Source organism: Giraffa tippelskirchi, chromosome 11 (genome assembly GCF_054371585.1).
Source record: "Giraffa tippelskirchi isolate mGirTip1 chromosome 11, T2T-mGirTip1v1.2.pri, whole genome shotgun sequence".
In the NCBI taxonomy this organism is placed as follows: domain Eukaryota; kingdom Metazoa; phylum Chordata; class Mammalia; order Artiodactyla; family Giraffidae; genus Giraffa; species Giraffa tippelskirchi.
Genome location: NC_137285.1, coordinates 120590840 through 120616019, shown reverse-complemented (window position 1 = coordinate 120616019; position 25180 = coordinate 120590840). Strand labels below are relative to the sequence as shown.

Sequence of the window (25180 nt, the reverse complement as noted above, 5' to 3'; positions counted from 1 at the left end):
AGACATGACTCAAGCAACTTAGCACACATGCAAGAAATTATAACAAGAGTGATAACAACAGCAATACTACTGCTAATATTTTTTGAGTATTCACTATGTGTTATACACAGTTTTAACACAACATATAGATTATCTTATTGAGCAATATTGACAAATTTCTGAGCCAGGCACAGTTATTATTTTCATTTTATATTGAGAAAACAGACATAACATGGCTAAATAACTCATCAGTATCATATCCTAGGTAAGAACCAGAGACGGAATATAAATTTAGATAAGGTGACCCCAAGGAACTTAACCAATACTTCTCATTTGAAAAGCCATTTTGGTTATTGTTGTTTTGCATTTTGTTTTCAAGCCCTCTGCTCACCTCTGAGTTATTTTCTTGTCCAGGAAAGGACCACTTTTAAAGAATGTAATATGCCCTCCTCCTGTCAGCCATTATGTTTGGAGCCAACAGCTCCAGTCTAACCCCGAAATTCTTTATCTTGAATGGTGTTCCTGGGCTGGAAACTGCACACATCTGGATCTCTCTGCCATTCTGCTTCATGTACATCATTGCTGTTGTGGGCAACTGTGGACTCATCTACCTCATTGGCCATGAGGAGGCCCTGCATCGCCCCATGTACTACTTTCTGGCCCTGCTCTCCTTCACAGATGTCACCCTGTGCACTACCACGGTACCCAACATGCTGTGCATATTCTGGTTCAGCCTTAAGGAGATTTACTTCAGTGGCTGCCTGGCTCAGATGTTTTTTGTCCACATGTTGACTGGGATGGAGTCTGGGGTCCTCATGCTCATGGCGCTGGACCGCTATGTGGCCATCTGCCACCCCTTACGCTACGCCACCATCCTCACCAGTGCTGTCATCGCCAAGGCTGGTCTTGCCACTTTCCTGAGGGGTGTGATGCTCATCTTCCCATTCACTTTCCTTACCAAGCGCCTGCCCTATTGCCGAGGCAACTTCATCCCCCACACGTACTGTGACCACATGTCTGTGGCCAAGGTGTCCTGTGGCAATTTCAAGGTCAATGCTATTTATGGTCTGATGGTTGCTCTCCTCATCGGTGTGTTTGACATGTGCTGTATTGCAGTGTCTTACACTATGATCTTGCAAGCTGTGGTGAGCCTGTCATCCACAGACGCTCGTCACAAAGCCTTCAGCACCTGTACATCACACATCTGTGCTATTGTGATCACCTATGTCCCAGCTTTTTTCACTTTTTTCACCCACCGTTTTGGAGGACACAGTATCCCTCATCACATACACATCATTGTGGCCAACCTTTATCTGCTACTGCCTCCTACAATGAACCCAATTGTTTATGGTATCAAGACCAAACAGATTCGTGAGGGTGTGATCAAATTTTTACTTGGAGAGAAGGTTGTTTTTACCCAAGACACATAAATCTTAAAATAGATAAATTGTTTGGGGTGGGTGATGGGGGGGGTAAAATAGAATGAAGAAGAAATTTGTAAAACATGTGAGTAAATTTGTAAAAGAAGCAAGAAATTTGTAAAAGCTGTGAAACGTTTGTAAAAAAATAGTATTAAAAACTAAGTCCTCCAGTAGACAGATTCTTTGAAACATTTTCAACTATACATTATGAACTTTTTTTCTGTGAAGAGTTCTACCAAAAAAGAAAATGCAGAATAAAGAAGTAACTTACTCATTTCTTATAGATTTTATATTTTACATAAGGGTTAATAGACTCATGATGTGTGAACAGATAGGTAAGAAAATGAAAGACAGAGACCTAAAGTCAATGCAAGCATTGTGTGTAAGAACAAGAAGCTGTGGTGATGTGTAGCAAGCACATCCTCTCCATAAAGGACAGATTCTACTCAAATCAAGCACATTATTGCTATGGGGTTATGTGGGCCAACTATTAAATACTTTCCAGTATTTTTTTAAGCAAGCTAAATTCAGATGTTTTGTGAAATCTCCCAATTTTAACTATCAATTAAATATTTTTAAATATTTTTCATTTTATACATATCTAAGTATTCTATTTTTTTCATTTCATCAGTCTGGGACCTTCCGTCTAAAATACACCTAAAAATATAATTGAGATATCAGTCAAGCAAGCAAAGGCACTTGTTTAATTTCTAGTATATGTTATAATTCATTCACTCATTCAGTTTTTTTTCTAGATACTTATTAAGGTCGTAGTATGGGTCATACTTTGGGTTTAATGAAAGAAAGGCAGAATTGAATCTGATGTAATCCCTGGCCTCCAGGTGCTCGGAAGCTAGATTTTAGCCAGGGATCGTGAGAGGAAACAAATGTGAAAGAGAATATATGATAAAAAGTGAATTTGATATGGAGAGAGCAAAAAATCAGTGCAGAAGAATTGGGGAACACATTAATTTTGGATTTGAAGAGTTCCAAAGTATAAATTTTATTTCTTAATTTCTAATTACAAGACTTTGACAGACTTTAATCTCTCTAAATCTCAGCTTCCATACTTTTTATCAAATGATGGTAGTGGCTTAAACGGCAGAGAAAAATTTATGTAGAATTTTTCTTTTCTTGCCATAAAAATAATTTTATTTCATTAATTCAAGAATTAGGTGATCAATTATTTCATCCATTGATGAACATGCATGGTTGCTTTCCTGTCCTGAATCCATCATGTCCCTCAATGCCAGGTCTTAATAATCTAGTTATTTCTTACTCTTATATAGGCTGTATTGACAGGATGTCTAGAAGCACTGACGGTCAATTCCAAGTTGCCCAGTAGGACATACGGCAATTTTACCTTGCAAGTACATTATTCATGCTCATTAATTTATAAACAACTACAGATGTGACCAGTAGTTCATCTTTTTTAGATATTATCTTACACAAGTAATCCAAATTGCCAATAAGAGTAACAATGTCATTAGTAAAGATTTAAGCCAGATTCTCCTTAACCAAACTATTTTCCTAGTATTTTGCCTAAAGTGAGAAAAGGATCATTCAGAGTAGAAATTTGACTCTTCTTATGTATCATAAGATTGGTTATATTAGAAGACTCATCAGCTTTAGAGACACAACATTCAGTACATATTATAGCATAAGTCCCAACCTTGGGAAGATGAGGGACATGTGATTCTGTAGGACCACTTTTGTCACCATGGAGACTTCAAATTTACCAAGTTAATGGTTTGATTACTATCATTCAAAGCTTGCTGAGTAAATTTTGTTAAAGCCTCTATGTGATTAATGACATCCTTCATTCCAAGTGAAGAAGCAAACATTGCAGCCCATTGACCTTACCACTAGAAAACTGACTGGACCCAGTGTGCTACATTAAAAGTAGATTGGCAGGGTCACTTTCAAGGCTACCCATAGGCAAATGTGAGTGAGTGAGTGAAAATCGCTCAGTCATGTCCGACTCCTTGTGACCCCATGGACTAGTCCTTGCAATTCTCCAGGCCAGAATACTGGAGTGGGTAGCCTTTCCCTTCTCCAGGGAATCTTCCCAACCCAAGGATTGAGCCCAGGTCTCCTGCATTGCGGACAGGTTCTTTACCACCTGTGCCACAAGAGAAGCCCAAGAATATTGGAGTGGGTAGCCTATCCCTTCTCCAGTGGAGACGGGAATCAAACCAGGGTCTCCTGCATTGCAGGCAGATTCTTTACCAACTGAGCCATCAGGGAAGCCCTATCAGGCAAACCTGAGCCCAAGGGAAACCAATTGTGCATCTTCCTACCAACCTGGGGTGAGCCAAGACCATGAGTTTGGTCCATAAATCCACTGGGTCCTGTTAAAAGCTACCCAGCATTTTCCTGGTCATCTCAATCAGTTCCAAAACAATTACTGATTCTCAAAGGTAATGATGTATCCATTGTTCATAAGGCACACAGCTCAATTTCCTAGTGTTATTAGGCTGATTATCCTTAAAATGATATAACTATTCCCAACATGAGGACCTTTAAACTTAAATGACCATAGCTTGTTGTTAGCCGTGTAAATGCATTCCATAATTGAAGAAGTGGCCCTTCTAATAACAGGGAAGTTATATTCTTTGACTGTAATTTAGCTCTTTACTCTAATGGAATCTGTGTAACTTTAAAGAAAGCTCACATTTATGTCCATGGTCAGAGCAAGTATGATTGATCAACAACACAAAAGGGTCTTATCTAGTAATATCAATAGTGATTAGAACAGAACTATAACTTCCTTCTGTTAAAATAAACTTCCTAAAAGACCATCCAACTAGAACAATGATGAGGAAAAGTCAACCTAGGTAACCTAGGAGTACTAGAAATCAGCCACTAAACTAAAGTTGAACTGGTTTTTGATTCTTGAATATGATTGTTCCCAAGAGAGAAGTACATTTATTTATAAGCAAAAGTGTGAACAGTCATCAAGGTAATCATATACAGACCTGGTCCAGCATTTTGGATCAGCTGTCTACTTCAGATGTTCTCTTCTTCTCGTCCATGAATTGCAATCCACTCAGGAGAGGAGTCCTGATATGATTCCTTTCAATGTGGCTGTAAAAAGTCTTTTATCTGATATCTTTTCCAATGTGCATAATCTCTGGGTTTCAGATCACGGGGCATCTAATCTTCATCTAAAGGTAGATTACTGTGGTAAACTGGTAAGGCTGCTGGGAAACCCTGTAAGCAAGATACCAGGTGGTTTTTCCAAGAGTTTTCACAGGTCCATAAATTTGCTTTAGTTTTTTAAAGCAGTTTGATCATATCTGATTTTATGGGTATTCAGAAATATAATATTCCAATCAACATCATGGTAATATAACCAATGTTTCCAGTTATGTCTGTTATAAGGAGAGACCCTCAGTGAACTTATGCAAGTAACTATATTACTAAAAATAAAAATGCTCACTAAGAGTTTCCAAATTCTGGCTGAATTAGGTAGATAGAAAAAGTAAATATTTCAGTTCTACTTATAAAAGTACAATTTACTAAATTTCTGTAAGTCATAATTAGTTTAAGGAGAAAGATTTCCTAATATACAGAAAGCAAAAATTAAGTCAGTAATACTTTAGGCAAAAGACCTAAAACTTATGACCTTCTTCATTAGTTCACACAGTCCTATGTAATTAATCCTTGATCTTAATCTTTTGTCAAGTTTTTTTATGAAGTCATCAGAGTTTCCATTAGAATTCTTTAATTTCTTACCCAATTCAGTGTTATGATCTGAAATTTATCAGAAATGTGTCATTGTCTAAAAGTCCTTTGTATGACTCTTCCTGAAAATGAAGCATTTTTGCAAAAACATTGAAGACAATAATTGTCAATAAATGACAAAGATTTCGCAGGTCATGGTTAAAGATCTGATTATAATGCAAGTGAAAAAGAAATTTGGTTATTTTTGTGACATATAATACTTTATGATAATAACTAGAATTATGAAAGATAATATGCTAGGACATACCCAAATTTTAGAAATTTAATATTATATAATTTCTAGAACATTACTCTTTCCATACATCTCACCCTCTTCTCCCCTCTCTCCATGTCCATAAGTCTATTCTCTATGTCTGTTTCTCCATTGCTGCCCTATAAATTCTTCAGTACCATTTTTCTAGAGTCGGTCTATATGCATTAGAATATGATATTTATCTTTCTCTTTCTGACTTACTTCACTCTGTATAATAGGTTCTAGGTTCATTCACCTCATCAGAACTGACTCAAATGTGTTCTTTTTATGGCTGAGTAATATTCCATTGTGCATATGTACCACTACCTCTTTATCCATTCATCTGTTGATGGACACCAAGGTTGCTTCCATGTTCCAGCTATTGTAAATAGTGCTGCAACGAACAGTGGGAAACATGTGTCTTTTTCAATTTTGGTTTCCTCAGGGTATATGCCTAGGAGTGGAATTGCTGGGTCATATGGTGGTTTTATTCCTAGTTTTTTAAGAAATCTCCGTACTGTCTTCCATAGTGGCTGTATAAATTTACATTCCCACCAATAGTGCAAGAGTGTTCCCTTTTCTCCACACCCTCTCCAGCATTTATTGTTTGTAGACTTTTGGAGATGGCCATTCTGACAAGTGTGAGGTGATATCTCACTGTAGTTTTGCATTTCTCATGAGCGATGTTGAGCATCTTTTCATGTGCTTGTTAGCCATCTGTATATCTTCTTTGGAGAAATGTCTGTTTAGGTCTTTTCCCCAATTTTGATTGGGTTGTTTGTTTTTCTGGTATTGAGGTGTATGAGCTGCTTGTATATTTTGAAAATTAATCCTTTGTCAGTAGTTTCATTTGCTATTATTTTCTCCCATTCTGAGGGTTGACTTTTCACCTTGCTTATAGTTTCCTTTGCTGGGCAAAAGCTTTTAAGTTTATTCAGGTCTCATTTGTTTACCTTTTCAAAAAAAAATTCTGTTGCTATTGGAGGTGGGTCATAGAGGATCTTGCTTTGTTTATGTCATCGAGTGTCCTGCCTATGTTTCCCTTTAAGAGTTTTATAGTTTCTGGTCTTACGTTTAGGTCTTTAATCCATTTTGAGTTTATCTTTGTGTATGGCATTAAGAAGTGTTCTAATTTCATTCTTTTACATGTAGCTGTCCAGTGTTCCCACCACCATTTACTGAAGAGGCTGTCTGTGCCCCATTGTATATTCTTGCCTTCTTTGTCAAAAATAAGGTACCCATAGGTGCATGAGTTTATTTCTGGGCTTTATATCTTGTTCCATTGGTCGATATTTCTGTTTTTGTACCAGTACCATACTCTCTTGATGACTGTAGCTTTATAGTATAATCTGAATCAGGAAGGTTGATTTCTCCAGCTCCATTCTTCTTTCTCAAGACTGCTTTGGCTATTTGGGCTCTTTTGTGTTTTCAGATGAATTGTGAATTTTTTTGTTCTAGTTCTGTGAAAAATGCCATTGGTTATTTGATATGGATCTCATTGAATCTGTAGATAGCATTTGGTAGTACAGTCATTTTCACAGTATTGATTCTTCCTACCAGGAACATGGATTATCTCTCCATCTGTCTATGTCATCTTTGATTTCTTTCACTAATGTCTTATAATTTTCTGGTGCAGTTCTTTTGTCTCCTTAGGTAAGTTTATTCCTAGATATTTAATTCTTTTTGTTGCAATGGTGAATGGGATTGATTCCTTAATTTCTCTTTCTGATTTTTCATTATTAGCATATAGAAATGCAAGTGATTTCTGTGTACTGATTTTGTATCCTGCAACTTTGCTAAATTCACTGATTAGCTCTAGTAATTTTATGATACTACTTTTAGGGTTTTCTATGTACAGTATCATATCCTCTGCAAACAGTAAGAGCTTTACTTCTTCTTTTCCAATCTGGATTCTTTTTATTTCTTTTTCTTCTCTGATTGCTCTAGCTAGGACTTGCAGAACTATGATGAAAAATAGTGCTGAAAGCAGACATCCTTATCTTGTTCCTGATCTTAGGGGGAATGCTGTCAGTTTTTCATCACTGAGAATAATATTTGCTGTAGGCTTATGTGAAGAACTGACTCATTTGAAAAGACCCTGATGCTGGGAAAGATTGAAGGCGGGAGGAGAAGTGGATGACCAAAGATGAGATGGTTGGATAGCATCACTGACTCAATGGACATGAGTTTGAATAAGCTCCAGGAGTTGGTGATAGACAGGGAAGCCTGGTGTGCTGCAGTCTATGGGGTCACAGAGAGTCAGACACAGCTGAGTCACAGAACTGAACTGGAGGCTTATCATATATGGCCTTTACTATGTTGAGGTAGGTTCCTTCTATGCCCACTTTTTGAAGAGTTTTAATCATAAATGGGTGCTGAATTTTGTCAATGGCTTTTTCTGCATCTATTGAGACTATCATATGTTTTTTATCTTTCAATTTGTTAATATGGTGTATCTTGTTGATTGATTTGTATATATTGAAGAATCCTTGTATTCTTGAAATAAACCCAACTTGATTATGGTGTATGAGCTTTTTGATTCTTCTCTCTTTTTTTCTTGATGAATTTGGCTAAGGTTTGTCAATTTTATTTATCTTCTCAAAGAACCAGCTTTTAATTGTATTAATCTTTATTATTGTTTCTTTCACTCCTTTTCATTTATATCTGCTCAGATCTTTATGATTTCTTTCCTTCTACTAATTTGGGGGGGGGTGTTCTTTTTTCAGTTGTTTTAGGTGTAAAGTTATGTTGTCTATTCAATGTTTTTCTTGTTTCTTGAGGCAGGATTGTATTGGTATAAACTTTGTTTTTAGAACTGCTTTTGCTGCATTCCATTTTGAGTTGTCGTGTTTTCATTGTCATTTGTTTTCAGAAATTTTTGATTTCCCTTTTCATTTCTTCAGTAACCTGTTGGTTATTTAGAAATGTATTGTTAATCTCCATGTGTTTCTGTTTCTTACAGTGTTTTTCTTGTAATTGAAATCAGGTCTCATGGTGTGTGGTCAGAGAAGATGCTTGATAAAATTTCAATTTTCTTCAATTTACCGATGCTTGATTTGTAACCCAAGAAGTGGTCTATCCCGAAGAATGTTCCATGTGCACTTGAGAAGAAGATGTATTCTTCTGCATTTGGATGGAATGTCCTGAAGATATCAATGACAGCCATCTCATCTAATGTATCATTTAAGACTTGTGTTTCCTTATTAATTTTCTGTTTGATGATCTGCCCATTGGTGTGAGTGGGGTGTTAAGGTCTCCTACTATTATGGTGTTACTGTCAATTTCTCCTTTTATGTCTGTTAGTGTTTGTCTTATGTATTGAGGTGCTCCTATGTTGGATGCATAGATATTTACAATTGTTATGTCTTCCTCTTAGATTGATCCCTTTATCATTATGCAGTGTCCTTTCTCTTATAATCTTCTTTATTTTATGGTTTATTTTGTCTGATATGAGGATTGCTGCTACAGCTTTCTTTGCTTCCCATTTGCATGGAATATATATTTTTCCATCCTCTCAGTTTCAGTCTATATTTGTCTTGAAGTCTGAAGTGGGTTTCTTGTAGACAGCATATATATGGGTCTTGTTTTTGTATCCATTGAGCCCGTTTGTGTCTTTTGGTTGGAGCATTTAATCCTTTTTTTTTTTACCTTTTTATTTTGTATTGAGGTATAGCCTATTAGCAATATTGTGATAGTTTCAGGTGGACAGCAAAGGGACTTATACATACATATACAGGTATCCATTCTCCTCCAAACTTCCCTCCCATCCAAAGTAATTATTGATATATATGTTCTATTGCCATTTTCTTAATTGTTTGAAGTTGATTTTGTAGATCTTTTTCTTCTCTTATATTTCTTGACTATAGAAGTCCCTTTAACATTTGTTGTAAAGCTGGTTTGGTGGTACTGAATTCTCTTAACATTTGTTTGTCTGAAAAGCTTTTTATTTCTCCATCATTTTGAATGAGATCCTTGCCAGGTACAGTAATCTTGGTTGTAGATGTTTCCCTTTCAGTGCTTATATATATAAATATATCCTGCCATTCCTTTCTGGTCTGGGGAGTTTCTGCTGAAAGATCAGCTGTTAAACATATGGAGTTTCCCTTGTATGTTACTTGTTGCTTCTCCTTTGCTGTTTTTAATATTCTTTCTTTGTGTTTAGTCTTTGTTAGCTTGATTAGTATGTGTCTTGGCGTGTTTCTCCTTGGGTTTATCCTGTGTGGGACTCTTTGTGCCTCTTGGACTTGATTGACTATTTCCATTTCCATGTTGGGGAAATTTTCAACTATCATCTCTTCAAAAATTTTCTCATACACTTTCTTTTTCTCTTCTTCTTCTGGGACCCCTATAATTCGAATGTTGGTGCATTTGATGTTGTCCCAGAGATCTCTGAGACTATCCTTAGTTCTTTTCATTCTTTTTACTTTATTCTGATCTTCAAAAGTTATTTCCACCATTTTATCTTTCAGCTCACTGATTTGTTCTTCTGCTTCAGATATTCTGCTAGTGATTCCTTCTAGAGTATTTTTAATTTCAGTAATTGTTGTTTGTCTCTGTATGAATTTATTCTTTAATTCTTCTAGGTCTTTGTTAATTGATTCTTGCATTTTATCCCTTTTGCTTTCAAGATTTTTGATCATCTTTACTATCATGATTCTGAATTCTTTTTCAGGTAGTTTGCCTATTTCCTCTTCATTTATTTGGACTTCTGTGTTTCTAGTTTGTTTCTTCATTTGTGTAATATTTCTTTGCTTTTTCATTATTTTTTTTTAACTTATTGTGTTTGAGGTCTTCTTTTCCCAGGCTTCAGGGTTGAATTCTTTCTTCCTTTTGGTTTCTGTCCTCCTAGAAATAGTCCAGTGTTTTGTGTAAGCTTACTATCGGGTGAGATTTGTGCTGAGTTTTTGTTTTTGTTTGTTTTTCCTCTGATGGGCAAGGCTGAGTGAGGTAGTAATCCTGCCTGCTGATGATTGGGTTTGTATTTTTGCTTTGTTTGTTGCTTAGATGAGGCGTCCTGCACAGGGTGCTATTGGTGGTTGGGTGATGCCAGGTCTTATAATCAAGTGGTTTCCTTTGTGTGAGTTCTCACTATTTGATACTCCCCAGGGTTAGTTCTTTGGTAGTCTAGGGTCTTGGAGTCAGTGATCCCAGTCCAAAGGCTCAGGGCTTGATCTCTGGTCAGGAATGAAGGTTCCACAATTTATTTGTTATGGCATTAAGTGAGATTAAAACAAATAACTAAAAATGAGACACCAAAGATGAACCCCAGACAAATGGCAGTTACAAAATCAGGTAAATAATAATTAGAATAATGGAATATACACATATACATATACACCCATAAGCAAAATCAAAACAGTCCAACAAAAATAAAATACAGTAGATTGACCTGGCAAACAAAAAAAATCAAAAATTATATTTACCAGTTAAGAACAAAACTAACTAAAGTGCAAACTGAAAAACAAAACTAAAACAAGATGCCAAGTGGGGAATAAAGCTATGAAAACAAAACTAACAAATATCTTGAGAGGAAAGGAAACAAAGAAAAGAAAGAAAGATTGGATATGCAAAGTTAAATAGAGGTAGATAAAGCAGATTTATATACATTAAAGATTAACTGCAAGGGAAAAAGAACAGTAAGAAAAGCAAACAAAGAAATAAATGTAGAAAAAATAATAATAGATTTAAAAAACTAAAATTAAAAAAAAAAAAAAGAAGAGGAAAGAAAAAAGAAAACAAAACAGAAAGGAAAACTCCATGGAACTGCAAAAGCCCAAGGTAGAGGCAGAGGTTTGTAATGACAATAAAAAAATGTGACTGAGGGGGAAAAAAAGCTCTAAAGCTTAATTAGATTTCATAGTGCCAATAAAACTGACAACTAACACGGGGTTGGGGGAGGGTAAAAAAAGAGAAAAAATCCAAAAGAATCTACAGAACAAGTCAAAACATAAGAATAATACAAATTTTTCTTGAGTCACTGCTGTCAGAGTCTTTTCCCTCGCTGGGAGTCACAGTCCACCTCACCTCCCTAGGATGCCCTCCAACACTGTGCTGGCCTCTGGACCTGCTGTGGGGGCAGCTCAGATTCTATTCTGGTCCTACTCCTCTGTGTTCTTGCCTCCAATGTCCACAGCTATCAGAACTAGTGCGTTTTCTTTTGTGGGAGCTCTCAGTGTCCTTTAATATATTCCATAGACACAGAGTCTGCCTAGTTGATCTTGTGGATTTAATCTGCAGCTTGTACAGCTGGTCAGAGGTTTTGGGTCTTCTTCCTTAGCCACTCTGGCCCTGGCTTTCAACTGTGGTTTTATTTCCACCTCTGCATGTGAGTTGTCTACTGGGTTTGCTCCTGAGGCTTCCCTGGAGGACTTGGGTTTGCTCAAGTGAAGGCCAGGTGTGGAGGTGGTGCAGTTGCTTGGGTGGCAGGGGTTCTGGCAGCACCAGGTACTCAGGGGAATTGATGTCTAGGGCAGCAGGAAATACAGTGCTCTAGAAGGGTATGGCAACCAGTATTGGCCAATACACTCCAGCATTCTTGCCTGGAGAACCCCCTGGACAGAGAAGCCTGGCAGACCACAGTCCACAGGGTCATAAAGAGCCGGACACGACTGAAGTGACCCTGCATACATAGACGGAAGACTTTTTTTGCCGGTGGCAACTCTGCCCCAGTGAGGGGCAGAGCGTGAAGGTGGCTAGCTGCTTGGCTTGCAGGGACCCTGGTGGTGCCAAGCATGCAGGGGACACGGACTGTCTCCGCCGCAGGAGTTGTGGCCCTATCAGAGTCTTTTTTCGAGCCTCTTGTAGCTGGTGATTAGAAGGCCTCTTTGGCCAGTCTTTCTCCATAGCTCTGCTCATTCAAGCATTTAGAAGGCTCCCTTGCCTGGGGTCCTTCTCTGTTGTTCGGTAGGTCAGGCACATAGAGGGGGCCTCCTGGCTGGAGTCCTACTCTGTAGATCAGTGTGTTAGTCGCTGAAAGGGGCACCATGTGTGGGGTTGTACTCTGTAGTTCGTGCATCAGGTGTTTGATGGGCCAGCCTCTCTGTTGTTCAGCTGCCAATGCTGGGTGTGGGAAGAGAGAGGCTATGGTGATGACTCCACCCGCTACGAGTGACTCAGCAGTATTGCCTTGCTTCCATGGCTGCCTGGCTTTTCTCCACCGGCATTTCCTACCACAATCTCCTCCCTCACACCCCCTCAATCTGTCTCTCTGCAGTCAACAACAGCCCTCACCATGGAATTTCTCCACAATCCCTAAACTCCAGCTCCCAGCTGCTGCGCCTTCTAGGGAACCTGTATCCCTGTCTGGAGTATGTATGGCTGTGGCAAGGACTATCTGATTCTCATTCCATTTAGGCTGCCACAGATCAGCTGTTTCACTCTCAGCCTTAAATGTTTCTCTTCTGACTTAGAGAATTGTCCCAATGTGGGAATCGGACCTCTGCTTCAGTTCCCCCACCCGCTGAGGGCAGGTCCAGTCCTACTAACACTCCTGTTTTCCCCCCTAGTTCCTTCATCCTACTTTGGTTCTATATATTCTTTTCCATTGGTCAGGTACTCCTGTCTGCTCTCAGCTGGTGTTCTGCATGCACTTCTGTGTACGAAGGTGTATTCGTGATGTATCATGGAGAGAGATGTCCTCTGCTATCTTCAACAGTAAATTATTTTGTTCTCTGCTATTCCTTCCTCCTAAACTATTTTTCCATGTTCACTGACTTCTCAAATTTTCATTTTGCATTTATTTTCCTGTATCCACTCACATGTGGGAAGATTTCTAGCCTCTTTACACCAACCACTCTTTTGTCTTGGTTGGGTAAATCTCCTCATCTGTGGTGTAATCTAGACTCTGGAAATGTAATATATGTTGGTCATCTCAACAAAAGGGACAAGGAGCTTAGACATCACGAGAAGGCATGTCTGAAATCTGAATACCGACATGGTAGACTAAAGCTGCTACTTTCAGTCACAATAATGTTAGATCCCAGGGGAAGGGAATGCTGGATCTCTATGAGTCCAGAGTGTGTATAGTAAAAAACCTATTACTGCTCCAATCTCCAAGAAATTCCACAAATTAGCACAATTCTAGAAGATTTTGGCATGTGTACTCCAGAAGGCCTGGACTCCTGCTCACAGAAATTCAGTACCATGTTTACAAGCCATGGCATTAGCATTTTTATATTCAATTATTATTCCTGGCTATATCATACATTCTAATTATTCCTTCTATTTTTGTAAATCAAAGCCAACAGCTTTTAAGATTTTAATACTGCTAGACCAAATTTAGGGATAGAGTCTGTGGAACTGGGTAGAGTGGACACTAATAATGAAGGTGGTAACCATAGACCTCATGGTACAAAAATACAGTCACAGGATTAACTACTTTCTTTGAGAAGAGAGACCTTCTAGACCCTAGGGATTAATGGTTCTGTGTGAGATGGGCTGCGGGTTGGGAGCTAATAGCAGCACAAGTATAAATTTTCTCTATAGTTATGCAATTATATAAAGTCAGATGGGGAGATGTTGCTGTAATCTGATCCTGAAAGGATCATGCATATGAATCACGGACATGGCTAAGGCAGGTGGCGCTGCTCAAGGCTGGGCTCTAGGAGTAAGGAATTGGCAGACATGAGGGACATGAGTTCTGACAAATAGCGACAAACAATGATCCTTTGAACAGGACTGGAGCTGTAAGGAACAGAGAAGCATAAGGTAGGTGTTGCTGGAATGTTTTTGGTAGGGGTAGGGTAAAGTCTTCCACTTTGTTTTTTGTTAATCTCAGTTTTTCTTAAAAGCATAGACCAAAAAAGGGTATTTTAAAATAGACACATTCTTTTTCCTCCTATCCAGAATTTTTAGTCAGTTTCTACAGAGGTTTCAATAGAAAGCTTGATTTAAAAAAAAGAAAACGTTGAATGTAATGACTTTCTTGGTCTGTCCATCTTACATGAGTCTCACTTAGCTGAGGTGCTCAGAGAATCTCCCAAGCAGAGATACCCCTAGCTCCAATTTTCCACAGCAGCCACTTATAACAGAAGAAGAAAATAAAACAAGGAGGGAGAATTCAATTTCTTCTTTACTCGTCCTCACAAACCTGCTTCTTCAGCCCCCAGACTTTCCTAAAGCCATTATTTAATAGCCTTGTTAGAGAACAATCATTACTGCTTTCACCTTACACTCCGCAGCTCTAAAAATTTTTCTTTCTAGAATTCAAACTGAAGTGTCATCCCATGTCAAAGGTCTTTAATGTTCATTACTAACATTAAGCTGAATCATCCTCATACTGCATTCATGTAACCTCTTATATGTCACTTTGTTAGAGAGGACTTTCTTCATGATAAATTTAAAATGACACCAGCTTCATCTACTTGTCATGTTCTGTTTTACTTCAAAGCACTTATTTTTCTACCATCTACCTGCTGTACATGTATATATATAAATATATATGTGCATTATATATATACATATATATGTATACACATGTATACATGTACATATCTGTTTTTTATTTGGCTACTGCCACATTCCTGATCTAGTAATATTATGAAATCAAAGACTTTGCTTTCTACACTTGGCAAAATTATTGTTTTTGAAGATCTGAATGAATCCATACTTTAAAAGATAGCATATAATCTCCTTCGCAATTTCCTTCTGATTAGTGCTCACAATTTATTATATTCTTTTCTTTGAGATGGTTTGAGTTTTTAAACTACGTGATCATTTGTTTGTCTTCTCTGGGATTCCAAGAGAACAGGAGGAAGATGTTCCCTTCAAATGCCACTGACTTCCACCCCTCCTCTTTCCTCCTGCTGGGAGTACCAGGCCTTGAAGAGATGCACGTTTGGATTGGATTTCCTTTTTGTTTTATATATTTGATTGCCCTTGTGGGGAACAACACTATCCTGTTTGTGATCAAGAATGAGCAAAGTCTTCATCAGCCCATGTTTTACTTCTTGGCTATGTTAGCCTGCATTGACCTGGGTCTGTCTACATCCACCATCCCTAAGATGCTGGGCATATTCTGGTTTAATTTAAGGGAAATTAGCTTTAGGGGTTGTGTCACCCAGATGTTCTTCATTCATATATTCACTGCTATGGAGACTGTCGTGTTGGTTGCCATGGCCTTTGACCGCTATGTTGCCATCTGCTATCCTTTGAGGTATAGTCTGATTCTCACTAACAAAACTATTGGTTTCATCCTCATTGTGGTGTTTGGTGTTAATTTCATTTTGGTTATCCCTCTGGTGTTTCTCATCTTGAGGCTTCCCTTCTGTGGACACCATATAATCCCCCACACTTACTGCGAGCACATGGGAATCGCTCGACTGGCCTGTGCCAACATAAAGGTGAACATAACATTTGGATTGATTCTCATATCCATGGTGCTTGTTGATGTGGTTCTGATTGTCGTCTCCTATGTGAGAATACTCCAAGCTGTCTTCTGCCTTGCTTCTCGGGAGGCCAGACGAAAAGCGCTTAATACCTGTGGCTCCCATATCTGTGTTATTCTAGTCTTCTTCACTCCAGCATTTTTCTCCTTCATGACCCACCGGTTTGGCAGGAATGTCCCCATATGCATTCACATTCTCCTGGCTAATCTATATGTTGTTGTTCCACCCGCCCTTAATCCTGTTATCTATGGAGTGAGGACTAAGCAGATTCAGAATAGGGTTTCAAGCATCTTTTTGAGAAAAGGCTGATACAAGGTGTCTCAGAGATATGTGTTTTACTCTAGAGAAAGGAAATTGTGTTTCTCAATTACAGAATCTTGGAACAGCAAAACAGACTTTGACCTTAGTATTATTTCATTCATAATGAAATGTAATTAAGACCCATAGAGCTCCAGGAATATTGCCTATAGAGATGCCAAGGGTCTTTTAAGTGGCCCCAATTCTAGGGTAGTGGCCTAGAAAACAGACAGTTCCATTGGGTGGTGCAGTATTCATATCATGAGACTGCTAAAGGTTGGTCTATCAAAATAGTTCTGACATGCTGATTTGGAAGTGATTCAAACTGTTTACGTAGTCAGTGGCCCCAGAAAAAGCATTTGTTTGAGTACCTGTGCTTCTTAAGGACAGCACAGAACCTTTGTAACCTACTACTTATATCAAAATATGTGGCACTGCCAACAACTCATAAGAAGCCTTCATGCTACTGCTAGTTAGTAACCTTCAGGGTTCATCATTTATTCACATCTGGTACTATAAATTAGTTTCTAGTTTTAATACTAATTAAGTCATGTAATATGCATCCTTTGTGGTGGCTTGTTTTATTCAAAATTATATCTATGAGAAGGATTCATGTGATTGCATATAGTGAAACTTGTTACTTTCTATTGTTGTATAGTATTCCATTTTATGAATGTACCAAATTTAATTATCCATTCTGAATGGACATTTAGGCTTTATCCTGTTTTTGGTTATTTTCATTAAAGTTGTTATAAATATTCCTCTACAGGTTGTTTGGGAGACACTTGCAGGCAATTATAACTTCTAAGGGTATGATTGCTGAGTGATTATTTTTGTATTCATAGAAAGTTCCAGTTTTCCAGAACTATACATCATTTTACATTTTTAGCAGTTATGTATCATCCAATTGCTGTGCATCCTCACCAGCACTATTTCTTTTTTATGTGTGCCTGTGTATGGATGTGGATGTATATTTGTTTTTGTTACCATTATGTGGGATATGTGATGCATTAGTATACATTTTCTTGGCCATTAATGGTGTCATAAAAACTATGTCTATTTGCCATTTGGATGTTTTATTTAGAACACTTTCTAAAATCTGTGCTCATTTTTGTAGAATTTTTTCCAGTGAAGGTATGAAAGTTCTCTTTATGCCCTGTATTTGAGTTCTTTCTCAGATGTGCGTATCCTGCAGGTATCTTCTCCCACTATATGATCTAGCTTTTAACCCTTTATGTAGTGTTTTTTGAGAAATTCAACTTGTATTGTTCAATGTAGTTCAGTGTATAAGTATTTTTCAATAAAGCTATTGTTCTTTAGTCCTGTTGAAGAAATTTCTGCTGAACTCAATAACATGAAGATATTCTCTTATGTTACCTTCAATATGGGCTTCCCTGGTGGCTCAGTGGTAAAGAATCTGCCTGCCAATGCAGGAGACACAAGTTCAATCCCAGGGTTGGAAAGATTTCCTGGAGAAGGAAATGGCAACCCATTCCAGTATTTTTGCCTGTAAAATCCCATGGACAGAGGAGCCTGTTTGGCTACCGTCCACAGGGTCTCAGAAGAGTGGGCCATCACTTAGTGACTGAAAAACAACAGCAACACCTTCAATATGCTTTATTATTTTACTTTTACATTTAGCTCTATGACCCATCTAGAATTTATTTTTGTGTCTGATGTGAAATTAGGACCAAGTGTCCTATATGATATCCCAATTAATCCTGAACCATTTATTGAAAAGTCCATCTTTTCTGCACTGTGTTTCAGGACACTTTTGGAGAAAATCAGATACTAGTATAGACATAGGTCTATTTCTTGATTCACTCATCCACTTTTCGATCCATGTGCCAATACTATACTATATATATTAATTTTATAATAGTAAATATAGGTTTCTGGTAAAGCCTATATGGCTTTCCCAGGTGGCACTAGCAGTAAAGAAACTGCCTGCCAATGCAGGAGACATAAGAGAAGAGGGCTCGATCCCTGGTCGGGAAGATCCCCTGCAGGAGGGCATGGCAAACCACTTCAGTATTCTTGCCTGGAAAATCCCATGGACAGAGGAGCCTAGAATGCTACAGTTTATAGGGTTTCAAGGATTCAGAAACAACTGAAGTGACTTAACATATATGCATACACAGTACAAGGCCTATATCTCACATCTAGAAGTTCAGATCAAAACAGATTAATATTCCAGATATCAAGCCACATTACAGATAAGTAGGCCTATCAAAGCATCAAAAAAAAGTGATCAGTGAAAAAGCTTGAAATCTTTCCAGATTTTTATTGTCGAGGTTTATGAAAACTACTGAAGTTAACTGAAAGGGAAATAAGAAAGAGACTAGGAAAAGAAAAAGAGCATTGCTCAGTTCAATTCAGTTGCTCAGTCGTGTCCAACTCTTTGCAACCCCATGGACTGCAGCATGCCAGACTTCGCTGTCCATTACCAACTCTCAGAGCTTGCTCAAATTCATGCCCATCAAATTGGTGATGCCATCCAACCATCTCAAACTCTGTCATCCCCTTCTCCTCCCTCCTTCAATCTTGCCCAGCATCAGGGTCTTTTCTAATGAGTCGTTTCTTAGCATCATATGGCCAAAGTATTGGAGTCTCAGCTTCAACATCAGTCCTTCCAATGAATATTCAGGACTGATTTCCTTTAGGTTGGACTAGTTTGATCTCCTTGCTGTCCAAGGGACTCTCAAGAGTCTTCTCCAACACCACAGTTCAAAAGCATCAGTTCTTTGGCACTCAGCTTTCTTTATAGTCCAACTCTCACATCTATACATGACTACTGGAAAAACCACAGCTTTGACTAGATGGACCTTTGTTAGCAATGTCTCTGCTTGTTAATATGCTGTCTAGGTTGGCCATAGCTTTTCTTCCAAGGAGTAAGTGTCTTAATCTCATAGCTGCAGTCAACATCTGCAGTGATTTTGGAGCCCCCAAAATAAAGTCTCTCACTGTTTCCACTGTTTCCCTGTCTATTTGCCATGAAGTTATGAGACCAGATGCCATGATCTTAGTTTTCTGAATGTTGAGTTTTAAGCCAAATTTTTCACTCTCCTCTTTCACTTTCAACAAGAGACTCTTTAGTTCCTCTTCACTTTCTGCCATAAGGGTAGTGTCACCTGCGTATCTGAAGTTATTGATATTTCTCCCAGCAATCTTGATTCCAGCTTGTGCTTCATCCAGCCTGGCATTTTGCATGATGTACTCTGCATATAAGTTATATAAACAGGTGACAATATACAGCTTTGACATACTCCTTTCCCTATTTGGAACCAGTCTGTTGTTCCATGTTCAGTTCTAACTGTTGCTTCTTGACCTGCATACAGATGTCTCAGGAGGCAGGCCAGGCAGTCTGGTATTCCCATCAGTTTCAGAATTTTCCACAGTTTGTTGTGATCCACACAGTCAAAGGCTTTGGCGTAATCAATAGAGCAGAAATAGATGATTTTCAGGAATTCTCTTGCTTGCTCGGTGATCCAACGGATGTTGGCAATTTGATCTCTAGTTCCTTTGCCTTGTCTGCATTGCTGGTAGAAATGAAATGGTGCAGCCACTTTGGAAGATATTTGGTAGTCTTACAAAATTAAAAGCAATATTACCATATAATCCAGAAATCAGTCATGCTTGCTGATATTTACCCAAAGGAGTAGAAAACTATATCCATATAAAAACCTGCATTCAGACGTTTACAGCAAGTCTATTCATAATTGCCAAATTTTGGGAACAACCAAGGCATCCTTCAATGGATGAAAGATGATGTGGTACATCTAAATAACAGATTATTGGCTCGCATTGAAAGAAATGAGCTGATAGGCCATGAAAAGACATGGAGGAAATTTAAATGCATATTACCAAGAGAAAGAAGCCAATACAAAATGGCTTCATACTGAATGGTTCCAACTATATGACATCCTGGAAAAGGTATGGCAACAGTAAATAAATCAGTGGTTTCCACAAGTTGAGGGCTAGGAAATGGATGAATAGCACAGGAGAACAGAGGATTTTTAGGGCAGGGAAAGACCTGTATGATACTGCATTGGTGAATATATATCATTATACATTTGTCTAAACTCATGAAGAATACCAGTACCAAGAGTGAATCCTAATGTAAACTTCACTCACTCTGGGTAATAATGATGTGTCAATATAGGTTCATCAGTGGTAGCATACGTTACTAGTTTGGTGAGTGATGTTTAATGGAGGAGACTATCCATGTGGGGACAGAGGATATAAGAGAAATTTCTGTATCTTCCAGTCAATTTTTTCATGAATCTAAAACTTCTCCAAAAAATATACTCTACAAGGAACTAATGCATAACTCAGGGAACTATAATCTCAATATTTTTTAGTAACTTATAAGGGAAGAGAATCTGAAAAAATTAGATATATTGATACAAGTCTATATAACTGAATCACCTTACTGTATACCTGAAACTAACACAACATTGTAGATCAATTATACCTTAATTAAAATAAATAAATAATAGACTATTAAAAATACAGTTCTTGTGTTATTATTTTAACTTGTTAAAATATAGTAAGCAATTCTTTAGAATATTGATACAAGTTGTTTTTGTTTTCTAAAATTGGATAGGAAAAGTTTTATTTTTATTTCTTCTGGATTATTCATTAATTTTTGTTTTAGATAATACTATAAAAGACAACAACAAATTTGCATAGCAAAGTCTAGTCTCCAGGCTTTAAGGATTTAAAGATCAAATTAATGATCTAGAATAGGATGTTGTACCAAAACTTTCCAAATACCTACAAAGATATGTATTAACACATTAAATATTAACCCTCTAAATATGTTCAGTGGATAAATTTATTTATTTATAATTATTTACTTTCATTTAAATATTTTTGGATCATAATATTAAATATGTATATACATTTTAGGAAATATATACAATGTCTAGTAATATATATGATGACTGTATTTATGTAAATGGAATTATTCATTTTGCTTTAGTTAGTGCTCATTAATTTTGCACCATCTTGTGTTCTTATTTTTAGTTCATTTCTTGATTAACCAAAGTATGCTGAATAGGTGTTGTAAAACTCATGAAGTATTCTGTATTAAAAGGTTGTTTTCCCTTTTGCCATTATGTTAGCAAATTAAAATCTTGTAGGTTCAACAGCTTGTTTTCAGTTCAAAGCTATTACAGATAAAGCTTGTATGCATATCCGTGTGCAGCCATTTTTTCTTTTTTTTTTGGTAAAAAAAATTGGTTTTTTTTCTTTCTTTTGGATAAACACCTAGGAGTATATTGCTTAGGTCATATGACAAGCGTATGTTAAATAATATTTTTAAGACTACAAAACTGTTTTCTTAATCTTGCATTTTACATCAAGCTAGCAGTGGCTTCCCAAGTGGCACTAGCAGTAAAGAACCCACCTGCCAATGCGAGAGACATAAGAGACTTTGGTTTGATCCCTGAGTCTGGAAGATCCCCTGCAGGAGGGTGTGGCCATCCACTCCAGTACTCTTGCCTGGAGAATCACCATGGACAGAGGAGCTTGGGGGGCTACAGTTTATGGGGTCACAAAAAGTCAGAAACGACTAAGCGACTTAGCACACATGCACAGTAATATATAAGAGTTCTGGTTGCTTCGCATCCTTGCTAATATTTGGTATGGCTAGTCTTTTTAATTTTAAAAATTTTGATTGTAATTGTATCTTGTGTGGCTTCAATTTGCATTTCCCTAATGACCAGTGGTAGTGAGCATGTTTTCATTTGTTTATTGAGCATTGGTAATCTTTTTGTGTAATAGTTATTAAAACTTGATCTTCATTTTTAAAATTGAGCTGTCTTTTCATTATTGGCCTGAAAAAGTTCTTCATACTGCAAGTACTTCATACTGCAACCATTTGCCTGCATGCAAATCCATTGTCTGATACATATGTTGCAAGTATTTTCTCTCAGTCTGGGACTTGATTTTTTTATTTTCTTAGTAGTATATTGTAAATATATATATATTTTGTAAAGTCCATACAGTCAGAGAAGGGACTTTAGGAAGTCAGATGAGCAATGAAATTTTAACACAGGCCCATCTCACATTGGCTCACTTAGTCTCTGAAACGTTTTTGTGGTTTTTTCCAGAATGCATAATTGGAATAGATATACTTAGCAGCTGGCAGAACTTCTTCAAAGAAGTTCAGTCTTTTGTTCTATCTAGGCCTTCAATTGATTGGATGATGCCCATCTATACTTCGGAAATCCCAGATTTCTCTATACAAACAGTAAGGTTTAAAAGATTCTCAGTAGATATGTGCCTTGGCTTGGGTAAAACTATGGGCTTCCCAGGTGGCAAGGTGGTAAAGAATCTGCCTGCCAATGCAGGAGATGCAGGAGACACAGGCTCGGTCCCTGGGTTGGAAGGATCCTCTGGAGAAGAAAATGGCAACCCTCTTCAGTATTCTTGCCTGGAAAATTCTGTGGACAGAGGAGCCTCGTGGGCTACCGTCCATGGGGTTGCAGAGTCGGACACAACTGAGCACACATACACAAGTTGTCTGAACATTTGCTGGTGATTCACAACAAAGATGAAGTTCAGTATGTACAACTGATAAATCATCCCAGGAGTTGTGCCTAAACATTTTCAATCTTTTTCTATGTTTACCTGCTATATCTGTTTCTTTCTCCTGCTGTACTTTATTTACCTTGATCTTAATTAGAGCCTAAAATGAGTGTATCCTGTGAAGCCTTACAAGCCCTTTGAGTTGTTTCACTTCTGTGTAACTGCTTCAGTTGCTATTACGAGGCATGAAATTGAATACAAAATTATGCCTATGTTGCTTGTTGATTTTTTTTCTACTTTAGGATTATGTTTTTCATCGGAACCAACTCTACCATGGAAGCAAAAAGGTCTGTGTTCAGATTCTTTGATTAGTGTTTCTGGAACTCATATCTTACAGCATTGTCTAGTTAGACCTATTACAGCTAAGACAGCACAGCACTCCTCTATCATAATCAATGAATTCTGTATAGAGAGGCTATTTAATACTACTTGAGTTGCATTAAGACTTAATTCTCAAATGCTGATTGTAATATTTGTTACAGAAATAAATTACACCTAACTATTTAACAATAAAATTTAAATTTTGTCTAGGGACTAGTAAATGCTCTGTAAATTTATCTCCAATTTGATACTGCATATAAATAAGGAAATATTGATAGCTTACAGTGAACGATGTCGGATTCGTGATCTCCGAAGAAGATTTAGCTTCGGGACCAGGGACCAGGTTTGACCACTCAAGAGCTTTTGTGTATCAGAGTTTTATTAAAGTAAGAAAAGGGACAGAGAAAATTTCTGACACAGACATCAGAAGAGATCACAGAGAGTGCCCCCCTCGCTAGTGTTAGCAAGGGAATTATACACTTTTTAATTAGTTATTACAATAAACCAAAAGAATATCTGGAGGTTGTAAAGATCTTACAAGACCCACTCCCATAATTTACACTTTAAGACAACAGGATTAGCCAGAAGGTTTCCAGGAAGGAGAAACTGTCCTCAAGCAGGATACATTGTTGTTATATAATCCTTAGTACAGAGTTTAAACTGAGTTGTTTTTTGTGTAATCATCAGTTCTGGGCTTAAAGAAAAAACGCTTTATGTGGTTAAGACTAAGGAATGTAGAGGGGAAAAAAAATGTTTGTTCTTTTCTCCTCCTTGAGCATTCCAGAACCCTATTTTCTCCTGGAGAGCCCCAGACCCCTTTCTCCTCCTCGGGAACCCTGGACTTCTTATCAACCTGCCTAGGAATTGACTCTCTCAATATGATGTTTAATTTCATATTCTGTAAAGAATATTCTACACAAAATCTTAAGGACACTTTAATTTTAAAGGATGGAAAAGAAAATTATTTTAAGGCTCTTTTCAAATCAAGTGTTCAGAGTCAAGCTTTTTTAAAATGAAATATTGTCACCACCTTTCGGATCTGCTTGGTTCTCACCCCATAAATAATGGAGTTAAGAGCAGGGGGGATGACCACATATAAATTAGCCAGGAGGATGTGGATATAACGTGGAATATTGTGTCCAAATCGATGAGTCATAAAGGAGAAAAAGGCTGGAGTGAAGAAAGCTAAGATGACACACACATGGGAACCACAGGTATTAAGAGCTTTGAGTCTTGCCTCCCGGGATGGGAGTCTGAAGACAGCATGTAGAATCTTCACATAGGATATAACAATCAAAATAACATCCAAAAGTATCATAGAAATAAGGATTAATCCAAACAGTATATTGACCTTTATGCTGACACAGGCCAAACGGGCAATGCCCATGTGCTCACAGTAGGTGTGAGGTATAGTATTATGTCCACAGAATGAAAGCCTTAGAAGGAGGGATATAAGTGGAAAAACAAAAACCAAATTTTTCAACATTCCTATTTCCACAATAATACAGGTATTTCTGTTGGTGAGGATTGTGTTATATCGAAGAGGGTGGCAAATGGCAACATAGCGATCAAAAGCCATGGCTACAAGCATGAATGTTTCAAAGCCTGTAAACAAATGTATGAAGAACATTTGAGTTAAGCACCCCCCAAAGGAAATCACACCGAGGTTAAACCAGAAGATACCTAGCATTTTGGGAATAGTGGCCGTGGACAGGCCCAGGTCTGTGAGAGCCAAGATGGCCAAAAAGTAGAACATGGGCTGGTGAAGACTGTGTTCAGTCTGGATGACCAAGAGGATGGTAACATTCCCAAGGAGGGCAATCAGATACATTATACCAAATGGAAAGCCAAGCCAGACTTGCATATTTTCCAGTCCTGGAATTCCCAGCAACAGGAAAGATGAGGGGTGAATCCATGAGTTATTGGCTGGAGACATATTGGCAAAGGCTTTTGATGGTCACGCTCCACTCATTTGAAGGAATCTTTAGTTCTACATAAGGCTTCCCAATGCCTCATCAATATTGCTAATACTGCAGAAGAACGATAAGATATAAGTATGCACACTTTCTCTAGAAATACAGAAGAAAGAGGACATTATTCCACAGACTTCTCTTCCTCTCATTTACTTTCATTGCTATATATGGCACATGAAGGAGAATATTCCTTAAGAAATGAATGGATATTGAGACATTGGACAAGATAAT

General features: G+C 37.7%; 3 protein-coding genes and 1 long non-coding RNA gene across 4 annotated transcripts; 2 read left to right on the top strand and 2 right to left on the bottom strand.

Annotated features, from left to right (window-relative positions):
* Positions 1-443: 443 nt before the first annotated feature.
* Positions 444-1409, top strand: LOC145527167 (olfactory receptor 52N2). Its single transcript, XM_081544702.1, has one exon. It carries the CDS (start codon positions 444-446, stop codon positions 1407-1409), a length of 966 nt encoding a protein of 321 aa, XP_081400828.1.
* Positions 1410-2523: 1114 nt separating this feature from the next.
* On the bottom strand, positions 2524-7548 carry LOC145525829 (uncharacterized). The gene is made up of 2 exons (XR_014068433.1): positions 5602-7548; positions 2524-4613 (listed from the first exon to the last, which is right to left on the bottom strand). It is a non-coding gene; the product is annotated as an uncharacterized LOC145525829 (long non-coding RNA).
* Positions 7549-15134: 7586 nt separating this feature from the next.
* On the top strand, positions 15135-16073 carry LOC145526340 (olfactory receptor 52E8-like). The gene has a single exon (XM_081541781.1). It carries the CDS (start codon positions 15135-15137, stop codon positions 16071-16073), a length of 939 nt encoding a protein of 312 aa, XP_081397907.1.
* Positions 16074-23973: 7900 nt separating this feature from the next.
* LOC145526313 (olfactory receptor 52E8-like) lies at positions 23974-24912 on the bottom strand. Its single transcript, XM_081541675.1, has one exon. It carries the CDS (start codon positions 24910-24912, stop codon positions 23974-23976), a length of 939 nt encoding a protein of 312 aa, XP_081397801.1.
* Positions 24913-25180: the final 268 nt, after the last annotated feature.